This window comes from Triticum dicoccoides, chromosome 4B, assembly GCF_002162155.2.
Source record: "Triticum dicoccoides isolate Atlit2015 ecotype Zavitan chromosome 4B, WEW_v2.0, whole genome shotgun sequence".
In the NCBI taxonomy this organism is placed as follows: Eukaryota; Viridiplantae; Streptophyta; class Magnoliopsida; order Poales; family Poaceae; genus Triticum; species Triticum dicoccoides.
In genome coordinates, this window is record NC_041387.1 from 493654417 (window position 1) to 493666219 (window position 11803).

Sequence of the window (11803 nt, forward strand, 5' to 3'; positions counted from 1 at the left end):
GCCGCGGACGAGGCCATTGAGGCCGGTGAGCTCCTTGTCTCCAGGAGCTTCGGCGAGCTCCTGCCTCCAACCAGCAGCAACGGGGGAGGGGGGGAGGGGGGGAGGGCGACGTGGCATGGGACGGCGACGTGGGCCAGCAGTGTGGCCGGCGGCCATGCCTGTTTTTCGGCGTACTTCGCAAGCAGAGAGGAGAAGAAGGGAGGCAGAGAGGAGAAGAAGATGGCTAGATGAGAAGAGACACTGACATATGGGCCTCACATGTCAGTTAACGTCAAACAAATGGTCAAACTAACGCTTCGTTTAGGTGTGGGTCCGGCCTGTCATAATCGCGGTCAATAGTTAAGCACTCGACGATTTGGGTTTTTTGAAACAGCCGACCACCCATTTGGTAGTTATCTGAGAAAAATTAAAATTCGGTAGTTTTTTGGAACCATAGCCTGTAAAGTAGTAGTTTTATGCTATTTACTCCTTTAAAAGGGATGAAAGGAGGCAAGGCGATGCCCCTGATTGTATTCCCATTGAGGTGTGGAGAGGCCTCGGGGACATAGCGATAGTATGGCTAACCAAGCTTTTCAACCTCATTTTTCGGGCAAACAAGATGCCAGAAGAATGGAGACGGGGTATATTAGTGCCAATCTTCAAGAACAAGGAGATGTTCAGAGTTGTACTAATTACCGTGGAATTAAGCTGACGAGCCATACAATGAAGCTATGGGAAAGTCATTGAGCACCGCTTAAGAAGAAAGAAGAATGACAAGCGTGACCAAAAATCAGTTTGGTTTCATGCATGGGAGGTCGACCATGGAAGCCATTTTCTTGGTACGACAACTTATGGAGAGATACAAGGAGCAAAAGAAGGACTTGCATATGGTCTTCGTTGACTTGGAGAAGGCCTATGATAAGATACCGCGGAATGTCATGTGGTGGGCCTTGAAGAAACACAAAGTCCCAGCAAAGTACATTACCCTCATCAAGGACATGTACGATAATGTTGTGACAAGTGTTCGAACAAGTGATGGCGACACTGATGACTTCCCGATTAAAATAGGACTGCATCAGGGGTTTGAGCCCTTATCTTTTTGCTTTGGTGATGGATAAGGTCACAAGGGATATACAAGGAGATATCCCATGGTGTATGCTCTTTGCGGATGATGTTGTGCTAGTCAACGATAGTCGGACGAGGGTCAACAGGAAGTTAGAGTTATGGAGACAAACCTTGGAATCGAAAGGTTTTACGCTTAGTAGAACTACCGAGTACATGAGGTGCGGTTTCAGTACTACCAGGCACGAGGAGGAGGTTGGCCTTGATGGGCAGGAGGTGCCTCAGAAGGACACCTTTCGATATTTGGGGTTAATGTTGCTGAAGGATGGGGTATTGATGAAGATGTTAACCATCGAATCAAAGCCGGATGGATGGCGCCAAACCTCTGGCATTCTCTGCGACAAGAGAGTGCCACAAAGGCTAAAAGACAAGTTCTATAGGACGGCGGTTCGACCCGCAATGTTGTATGGAGCTGAGTGTTGGCAGACTAAAAGGCAACATATCAGTTAGGTGTGGCGAAGATGTGCATGTTGAGATGGATGTGTGGCCACATGAGGAAGGACCGGGTCCAGAATGATGATATACAAAATAGAGTTGGGGTAGCACCGATTGAAGAGAAGCTTGTCCAACATCGTCTGAGATGGTTTGGGCATATTCAGCGCAGGCCTCCAAAAGCTCCAGTGCATAGCGGACGGCTAAAGCGTGCTGATAATGTCAAGAGAGGTCAAGGTAGACTGAACTTGACATGGGAGGAATCAGTAAAGAGAGATCTGTCAAGGTAGACTGAACTTGACATGGGAGGAATCAGTAAAGAGAGATCTGAAGGATTGGAATATCACCAGAAAACTAGCCATGGAAAGGGGTGCGTGGAAGCTTGCTATCCATGTGCCAGAACCATGAGTTGGTCGCGAGATCTTGTGGGTTTCTCCTCTAGCCTACCCCAACTTGTTTGGGACTAAAGGCTTTGTTGTTGTTGTTGTAGAAAGAATAGAGTTGTTATTTCTAAGTCACCCAAGAAATAACTATTTCTAATTCTAAGTCGACCAAGTTCTGTACAGCTTCAAAATGCGCAAGTACTCGATTTCTATTGGATAAAAAATCAACTCTCAGGATCATCAACTCGGAAATAAGAATTTATAGGCCAACTTAAAAGACACTACCAATTACAGCACAAGCCCAACCCAGACGCAAACATTAACTGCTGCCCCATCATTCCCCTCTCTACAACACCCTATACTCGTCGAATCCCTGTAAAGTTCTTTTGCGGAAATGCAGTGTTCCTGTAGCTATATCGCACATTTGTGCAAAACAGGCAGTTGTAACAAAACCATATGGCTGCATATGAGCTTAAGTTTTCAAGTTTCAACATTATGGATATAAAATAATTATTCATGAGCAAAGCGATATGATCGATAACATACTGCATCTTCCAGGTTCTATCAATAATATATTAGGAGGATATCATTGCAGTAGAAATAACATTCTACAAAACGATAAATTAAAGAGGATCGGGGAAATACCATAAGTTGGTACGTATAAGCAAGACCAGAAAATGCACTCAGAGTTTTTGTTGGAAAAGTGAGCGCCTTTTCATAATATGATATTGCTTTCTTATATTGCCTGTTGAAACAATAGTGTTAGTTGGGAAATAACATGATCTCTTTTTTTAAGACATTTTGATCAGAGCTAATAAAATGTACCAGTCATCCTAGTTATACTGATCCATGCACAACAAGAAACAAAATACCAATGATGAAGTTTATCCAAAAGAAAAGCTCCTATATGTGAGAATATGACAATATGTTAGGCACTATGTATGTGTTGTATATTAAGTAAATTATGGTAAGGTTGATAACTTCATTTTGGCTCTACAACAATACCACAGATTTAAAAGCACTCATGCATAGTCAAGTAATAGCTCCAAAAATATTTTTCTCATTTATTTTGTAGATGGTAAGGCCGTCTTTGGATTGTAGTAACTTCATGGGATTCCGATCCATTAGAATTTTCCCTACAGATTGCCATTGGATCAAAGCATGGTTTTCGAGTCGCGTGAGTCGCTCTGGGGCAGCGACTCGGAAGAAGTCGAGCCTGCGTTGTGACTAGTCGCGACTCAGGGTCGCGAGTCGACACTAAGCTAAGTCGACCATATTTTTGCGACTCATAGACTAGTCGTCGACTAGTCGCGACTAGTCGAGCGACTCAAAATCCATGGATCAAAGGAATGATGACACCCAAATTCTGATGGAATGGATTCCTATGCCTTCCATAGGAATTTGAACATCCACTCCAACCTCTTTTTAAGACTCAACCGCTTAGGATCAAGACGTTTTTTCCTGAGTACCATTCAAATGACTATTCCTGTAGTTTTTTTTATGTTTTATAATCCTCTGATTTACACTGCCAACCCTGTCAGGTTCCTATATTTTTCCTATTCCGTGTTTCTAAATCGTGCGTTCCAAAGAGGCCCTAAGAAGTTTACAGAGCAACTGCTGATGTGTCAACTAAATACAACTCTTCATTTTACATGTCCTTGCATTTTTCTGTCCACATGCATATAATGACACCCCAACTTGTTTGGGACTAAAGGCGTTGAAAGACAGTGGACTTATAAACTAAAACATAACAATGGGATGCAGTGTCTTCACTTACTTCAGTTTCCGCAGTGCGTGTCCAAGATTCACCATTGTTGGTTCCCACATTTCATTCGGGGACGATGAAGTATGAGTAAGTGTTAACTCAAACCACTGAACTGCATTTTGATACCTAAACATGAAACAAATAACATTATCAAGTCCCAAAGAGCAAAAAACACATAAAAATATCTGAAATTACTTTGTTACTTTCTATCCAACAAGATGAAATATCATAAACCTGTTGAATGGAGAAGTGCATGAGAAAAAGGATAACAATATTCGTCACAGATTGTGTGTATGAAATTTCTTAAATCTAAATCTGTGCCCCACTTCAAACATGCTCTGCACATAAGACTCCATGCTGAATCAAGAATTTTGTTCAAAATTCACGTAAAAGTATTCAAAAATTTCAATGGCCTGCTTAAAAAAGCAATATCTACATCATGGGCAACATCATTAAGACTTTTAACAACTACTCCCTCCGTCCGAAAAAGCTTGTCCCTCAAATGGATGTATCTAGCACCACGTTAGTGCTAGATACATCCATTTGAGGGACAAACTCAGGACAAGCTTTTTCGGACGGAGGGAATACTCGTTTTGTGTATTTCACGATGTTCCGGAGCTCTGTGATGAATGCAATTTTTTCCACTGCCTTAACATGACATTTTTGTAGTAAGCTTTAAGCCAGACGTTAGGGAAGCTGTTCTTGGGGAGAAATGTCTAGAGGTAAAGTGAAGTATTTGGTGGGTACATCATACTAGAATAAGAAAAGCCTTCAGAACAGAGAAGTTATCTTACTCTTTCATATTATAAGCTACAACACCCAGCTCGTTATATATAAGTGGATCAGATGGACAAATGGACTTTGCTTGCATGAAGAACTGCAGCACAGAAAACAAATTGAATCAATAAGAAATGGCAACCAAAAAAACTTTGCTTATTGCAAACGAGCTTATAGAGGTAACTGCAAGCTAGCAGTGGCAGTAAATGGTGTCATGGAAGTAACAGTATCCTTTGTCGACTACAAGAATTTCAGATTTTAGATTTCAACTTAGGGGTTAAATCGGCAGAGCTGCTGAAATGAATGAAGCTCGAGCACGAGCAAAAATCAAATACATAGAGATTCCTCAAATTTCCTGGTTCAATATCGTCCACCTGATTCAAATTCAACTTGCTTAAAATTTTGGGCATGAACTCACTACATTTATGAGGGCATTATATTTAGTAGCCAGCAGGACAGATACTTTGCAGTTCCATTTTACAGTACCAGCCTCGCTACCTGCTTGGAGTCTACATACCCCATATACAAAAGAAATCAAGTATACAAGATCGCGAATATGGATAGCTTCGTTGTGTTTAAAGGGTAAGTATCATAAGGAACCCACCTTGAGTGTAAACTTTGTGGAAACCATGTGGGAATGTTATGAAAAAATTTAGATAACAGGACCGCAAAGGAGCATCGATTGCCATATAAAATTTTCAAGTCAAGCTCATCATATGCACTCCCTCCGTTCACTATTATAATATGTTTTAAGATTTTTCTAAAACAGATGTATGTAGACACGTTTTAGTGTGTTTGTTCACTCATTTCAATCCGCATGTAGTCATATTGAAATATCCAAAACATCTTATAATAGTGAACGGAGGGAAGTAGAAGATATGAAAAAGATCTTGTGCAAGAAAAAGGATGAATCAGTACTCGTCCAAATAAAAAATCTTCTTTCTAGTTTTCGAATGTGATTGATCTTGATCTTGAAATTCGCATGGAAACAGAATACGGCCTCTCCTATATCTATAGACAATGATAAATGCTTTAAAATTCCATACGTTTCAATGTAGGTTGCACTCCATTTGGGTTCCCAACTGATGTTTTCCCATGTTTAAATGTTATAAGTTTAAGTAAATAGTTCCGCTAGAAAATAATGCAAATACTAGTTACTCTAGAAATAGCAACTAGGGGAGAAAGCCGGTTCACCAACCAACTAATATATGTACTATATTTATGTGCCTATATGCGTGCTGATTGGCTGATTGATTTCAATATTTATTTATGTACACCTGTTGACTCTCAATCCATTGGATTCAGAAAAGATGAACAGGATCCATTGGCTGCTGCCATTTTTGCAACAAGAACTTTCTTATCAAAATCAACCAGCTGTCCATCTTGTTGGGATTTGGTTGTCATCATACTTGCAAAAGAAACCTTGTATTTAATCTAAGAGGATTCACAGTCCAACTTATCTAAGTTTCACCTAGAACTTTGATGAAATTGAGATGAGGTGGACCGCAGGTTGAGTTTCATGAAATACAAGGTTCATTTGCAAATATGACAATAGCGCCCATATCTTCTCCATCCAACAGGTGAAGAGTCACAGGTGGGCCCAGTGCACAAGTTAGGTCTGTGCACTAGATATGATCTCTCACCATGAGCTACAACAAGTATCACTTCCTTGAACAATATGATCGCTCACTTTCTGTCAGCATGCCAAGAATCCACATTGATGTATTTGACCAACAGCTATCAACACTTGAAATCTCCATTTGCCTAAATGTATTTTTCCAACAATTATCGGCATTAAACCCTACAGTTTCCGTGAAACTATGAAAGTATCAATGTAAATGGGAAAATATTAGGGCAGAAACGCTAGCTCAAGGTGTGTTTCTCTGTTACAGTAGAGTTTTGCAAGCAAATTTAAACTACTAAGCGACCTCAAGTATACCTGCTCCGCAAGTTTGAAATTATGCATTCGCACGTATTGCATACCCATGTATAAAGTTGGGAGATGACATCTGAAATGTAAATTAAAATGAAGGTAGTAAGATAGAAGCTACAAAAACAAGTAGTGTAGATTACTAAGCAAAATAAGAGATACTGAGGATCCGCATGCTACTGCCTATAAGTTAGACTCTAAAGCATACAAATTAGCTTTCGCTCTATGTACCTCTCCTAGCTTCTCTAGCCACATCCCTTAACACCACCTATAGGTCCTAAGGAGTCAGATAACAATTCATAAATTATATTTAGCATTAGGTGCCAAGCTTGGCGATGGTGCTAAGGTTTTTATCTTAGCGTCTATCACGTCCCTTAGCACTAGTGATAGCCAATTTCTCTCACTTCTAGCCATTTCTAGTGTCTAGGAAGTAGGGATGCAGATGCTCTTATACCCCAAAACAAAAGGTAGGAACTAACGAACAATTCTCATAATCAATATCTAGATAGCATTGTGATTAATAAATATAGAAGAGCTTGTCACATGTGCCGCAATTTTTTTTTCATGATTTCAGAATAAAGAAGACAAAAACATCCATGGCATAATTGAACAGATGAGAGAAGTTCAACACGGTCTGCAGTTGAGTACTCAAAATAAAAGATGAACTGTGTGAATAATCACTACTTGTATTGTACTCCCTCCGTCCCAAATTACTTGTCGCAGAAATGGATGTATCTAGACGTATTTTTAGTTCTAGACACATCCATTTCTACGACAAGTAATTCAGAACGAAGGGAGTATGAGATAATAAATGGTGGCATGTTGCCTAGCCGAAGCCAAGAATAGCAAGTTGACACTTAGTATAAAAAATTCAACTAAAGTAGAATAATATTCTTGCATGGAGTACAGCAGAATAAGAGGGGGGAAATACTTGATCTTTAGATCAGCAGTTAGTTTGGAAGGTCAAATAAAAATAAAGGGGTTACTGACCCAGGAAATAGTCTAGCTGCTGTCCTAAATGCAGCCATTGCCTGGTCACCCTCCTCTTGAGCAGCATAAGCAATACCAGTACCAAACCAAGCAGGAGGGAATGTGCCATCTAACCCTGTAGCTTTGCTGATAGGAAACACATATATTAGTGTAGAGTACATTTGGCAACTTTGAGGGCACAATTGAATAGCCCAAAACATATCCTGAATTATCTGAAGATTTGGGAGCATTGTGTCTATTCTTCTAATCAAGAAAAACAAGAGAAAGAACAAAGAAAGTGCCAGAGTTCTTCCAGCCATAAAAAATAGCAATTAGTATCATGTTTCCACACTAAGAGTGCAGAGTGAAAAAAATGAAGAATAACAAAGATTCAAATGAAGACAGTGATGACAGCTTTACAGGACAATATGCTTACCCAAAGTATCTCCTAGCTTGATCATACTTCTTAATGCAGTAGTAATAGCACCCCACAGCAAACCAGGAAATAGCTCTGCAGATGGTTCAGAAAATAAATTAGAAATATATGCTTTACACATGGTTGACTGCAAGCTACCAGTATAATATATCTTGTTGTTTGAGATACTGTAGGAAGATGCATATATTGTATAAGAATGTCATTATATGGCTCAAACTGTTTGACACACAAATGAACTGCTGAGTTTGTCTTATAGAATCATGTAGAACAAATTATCATATATAATTGCTCGGTCAATTATTAAGGTAGACACTCACTTTTGAGGATAGTCCTTCACTAAATTGCATGACAAGAGATAAAGATCATTGGAATGCCCAAGCTCCATAGCAGCAGCCAAATGCACTAATGTGCATTTTAAATGAAACGGATCCCTTTCAAGTAAACTGAGAGAAACATTATCATAAGAATGTTAAATCAACGTTAGTCGAGGAAACAAAAGTGAAACAGGAATGTTACCAACTTACACAGATGTGAGCTCAAAACATTTTTGGTATTCTCCACTCTGATGGTAGTATTCAGCTTTGCAAGCCAAAACATCGATGTTATTTTTCATCATTTGACCAGAACTTGGAGAAATACTGCAAGATTCGCGTTCAAGTTCCTTGAATTTTGCTTCCACTACATATTCTTTTTCATGCTAAAGGCAGTAAAAGAAACCAAGACCAACAAAAATGTCAATAAAGACGTAAAGATTGGTTGTATATTCAGGTGCAATGTATAGCATGGTATGATTATTCAGCTGGGTACCTTCCTAATCAAACATGAGTAGAATGCTGACAGCCACCCGTCTTCTTTCCCGAATTTCAGAGAGGCCAATAACTCAGTTTCTGAAATATAGTGCAGCATCATACTTTGGATTCAATAAGGTGAGAACTAAGAGGAAATTACCCCGCAAAAAAAAACTAAGAGGAAATTGCAGGTAAATTTTGTTCTTCTATAAACTAGCCAAATGATGACAGTAGACATAAGATGATCAACAGACATATCCCAAAGGATGCACTTGACACTTAACAGACAGAAGAATGGACCGATTTTGTCAAGCTTATCTAGTTAATACATATCCGGCATTTTCCAGCCCATACATACTTACAATGATGAGAGCGCTGAGTGCACAACTTTACCAAAAGAAAAAATAATGCAAACAAGTATCAAATGAATGCAGTCCATATTTGAAAAGCAATGCAAGACATAAAACTGGCATTCACAACATAAGCAAATATTACAACAAATGCACTACTTATTTGCAAAGAATGCAAGACATAACTATAGCATGCATGATATAAGCAAACCTCAAGATAAACCCCAAAACAAAAACAAAAAGGCTGAATTGAACTTTCAAAGCTTACCTTCCTCGCACGTTAACATGTAGTTATCAACAAGGCATTCAAGAGCCTGACAAGGATATTACAAAACAGTTAGGATCATACCAAATGAAGATAACATACAACACCAAATTTCAATGGATGATGTTTTGTGCTGCTGGAAAGATCAATTACAGATTATGATGTAACAGAATTATTTTGTTATCATTCACGACAACAAGTTGCAGAATTATACGACTATGACCCACGTCCATGATATTCTGAAATCAGCTTCAGGGCATAGAAGGTTGGGTATTGTCCTACGGCATTTTATTTGCAATGCTAGAAAGCGCATCATCCCTAGGGCCATAGCTGACTCAGCGCATCAAGCCCATAAGAAGGTTCAGATACCCAACTAGACATGTTAAGGCAAGAGCAAAACCCATAGAATGGTTAAAAAAATCAGGTTCATGGCATGTACTCGTAGATATAGAATTTGGTATTCAAATACAATTAAGGTACAGGCATTTTTTCTTACGTGGTATTAATTATAAGGGACAATTCATTTAATTAACAAAGCTAACAAGCATCAGAATATCTTATCTTTATGGAGTCAGACGATTCTTCTCACCTCATAACATAACGGATCAACTTTAACTGCTGCCTTGTACCTGACATAACAGCAGACAGAGTCACTACATCTGCTTAACCAAACTATCACTCAACTTAAAAGGTGCACAAAAAAGAAAAACTTGAAAGAAATGAATCGCCAATAACTCTGAACACACTGAAGCTGGTAATACTGTTTTGGAATATACCATAGTTAAAAAAGGTGCGCCTAAGCGAGCGCTTAAGCGCGCCTAGGCTCTAGGCGTTGGCAAAACGCATTGCGCATAACTACGCTTAATCTGTGCATAACTTCGCATAAGCATGCGCTTTGGTCAGTAAAGCGCAAGGCAGTGGCAAAACGCACAATTAACGCTAGCGCTTTTTTGAACTATGGAATATACACAAGCAGCTTAATTAAGGGGAAAAAATGGAAGTTGCTGAATTCACCATTGCCGAGCAAGATCACGATTATCCAGTGCTTCATACGCCTTGCCACGTAAGAAACATATAGCTGATTTGATCTGGAAAAGCACGAGTCAAAACAATAAGAAACCGTGAAAGCAATTATTCAAAGAGAAATAGAAGAGAAGTCACACATTGATCTCGTGATCTTCTGCGTCCTTATCAAAATAGATGTCACTGCCATCATCCTGATCAAGAACATTGCCATGTTCGTCAACTTTGGCATCACCAAGCATCATCAGACACTGGTGCCATTCTTTCAATTCCTCCTGACCAATAAAGACAATGTGAGCCATACAGCAGATGAAAACATAAAGAGCAAATCATGTCGCTAAGTTAATAAACCAAAATGATGAAGAAAAAAACATGAAAAGACTATCTTTCTATAACAGACAAGAAAGCATTGTTCATAAATCATAAATTAGACAATGTTTTACAAGATCGTGAAGCTTAAGTGCATTCATGGTGCCAGAATTTGGAGAAATAAATTTGACTAAATGACTAATTACAAGGAGGTCTTTCGATCTTTTCCCCATAGCGAATCCAGTTTCCATCCAAAGTTGCAGAAAGAAAGACCGCTCAAGAGTTAAAAACGCATTAGGGATTATATACAAGCCAGAAACAAAACCACTAGATGTAGCCACTAGGGGAGCCCCTGTGTAACAGAATGCCCAATCAGACTCAAAACACCTCCAGCAGAAAGCAGAACAAACGAATTTCACAGAATGCTTGAAAATGCCCGCAAGATATAAGACCGAAAAACTACCTAGGTTCGCCTGACAAAATTTCAGGTCAAACAAACTAGGGGTAAGAAAGCCCGAACGCGCGGACACGCCCATCCGAAAAAGAAAAAGAAAACAGGGGAAGGGGAAACTGGATTTAATCGAGACGCACGCAACGCGTTCGACGAAATGCGGGAGCGGAAAAAGAAAGGGGGAGTGGCGAGTGGAGCTCACGAGGCACTTGGCGGCGAGGAACCGGAAGCGCAGGTCGCGGAGGAGGCGGGAGTTGTTGAGCACGTGGAGCGCGCGGCGGAAGTGGCGGCCGAGGAAGAGCGCCTGCGCGAGCATGTAGACGTCGGCGGGGTCGCCCGTGGCCGCGGCCACCTTGTCCGCGAGGAAGATGGCGGACGTGTAGAGGTGCTTCCCGACGCTGTCCCGCACCACCCCGCGCAGCCGCTCCACCGCCTCCTCCCTCATGTCGGCGTCGGCGTCGGCGTCCTCGCCCTCTCTCCTCCTCCGCTTGAGATTCGGCGCTGCGCCTGTGGCGGGGCTCGGGATGGGGGCGCGGCTGCGGGGGAGGAGGGAGGGAAACCGAATTTTGTATCCAACATTCGAACTAGGGTTCGCAAGTGTGGTTCCTTAAAAGAGAATGAAAGGATTTGATCTTGAAAAGAAAGAAAATGAAGAATTCCTATTTATTTTTTGATGAATGAAGGCGGAAGAAAGAAAAGAAAGGGATCGACGGGAACGGTCGGAAGCTCGGAACTGGCCACGGTTTTGCGTGACGACGTCAGATCCGGATGGATTCGTTCCTCGTCGATTTAAACTTGAAGTAAATTTGAGCAATTTTGATGAA

At 40.5% G+C, this 11803-nt stretch overlaps 1 protein-coding gene across 1 annotated transcript in view; it reads right to left on the reverse strand.

Moving 5' to 3' along the window:
* The window catches only part of LOC119291067 (anaphase-promoting complex subunit 6-like), a 13436-nt gene extending 1894 nt beyond the window's left edge, over window positions 1-11542 (reverse strand). Inside the window, exons 1-14 of the mRNA XM_037569780.1 lie at window positions 11182-11542; window positions 10360-10494; window positions 10211-10284; window positions 9786-9825; window positions 9200-9245; window positions 8601-8680; window positions 8318-8490; window positions 8111-8236; window positions 7794-7868; window positions 7379-7504; window positions 6398-6467; window positions 4476-4558; window positions 3694-3807; window positions 2562-2661 (exon numbers count right to left, since the gene is read on the reverse strand). Of these exons, the coding sequence (XP_037425677.1) occupies window positions 2562-2661; window positions 3694-3807; window positions 4476-4558; window positions 6398-6467; window positions 7379-7504; window positions 7794-7868; window positions 8111-8236; window positions 8318-8490; window positions 8601-8680; window positions 9200-9245; window positions 9786-9825; window positions 10211-10284; window positions 10360-10494; window positions 11182-11424 (1485 nt within the window). The 5' untranslated portion in view covers window positions 11425-11542. The remainder of the gene's footprint in view (window positions 1-2561; window positions 2662-3693; window positions 3808-4475; window positions 4559-6397; window positions 6468-7378; window positions 7505-7793; window positions 7869-8110; window positions 8237-8317; window positions 8491-8600; window positions 8681-9199; window positions 9246-9785; window positions 9826-10210; window positions 10285-10359; window positions 10495-11181) is intronic.
* Between the last annotated feature and the right edge of the window lie 261 nt (window positions 11543-11803).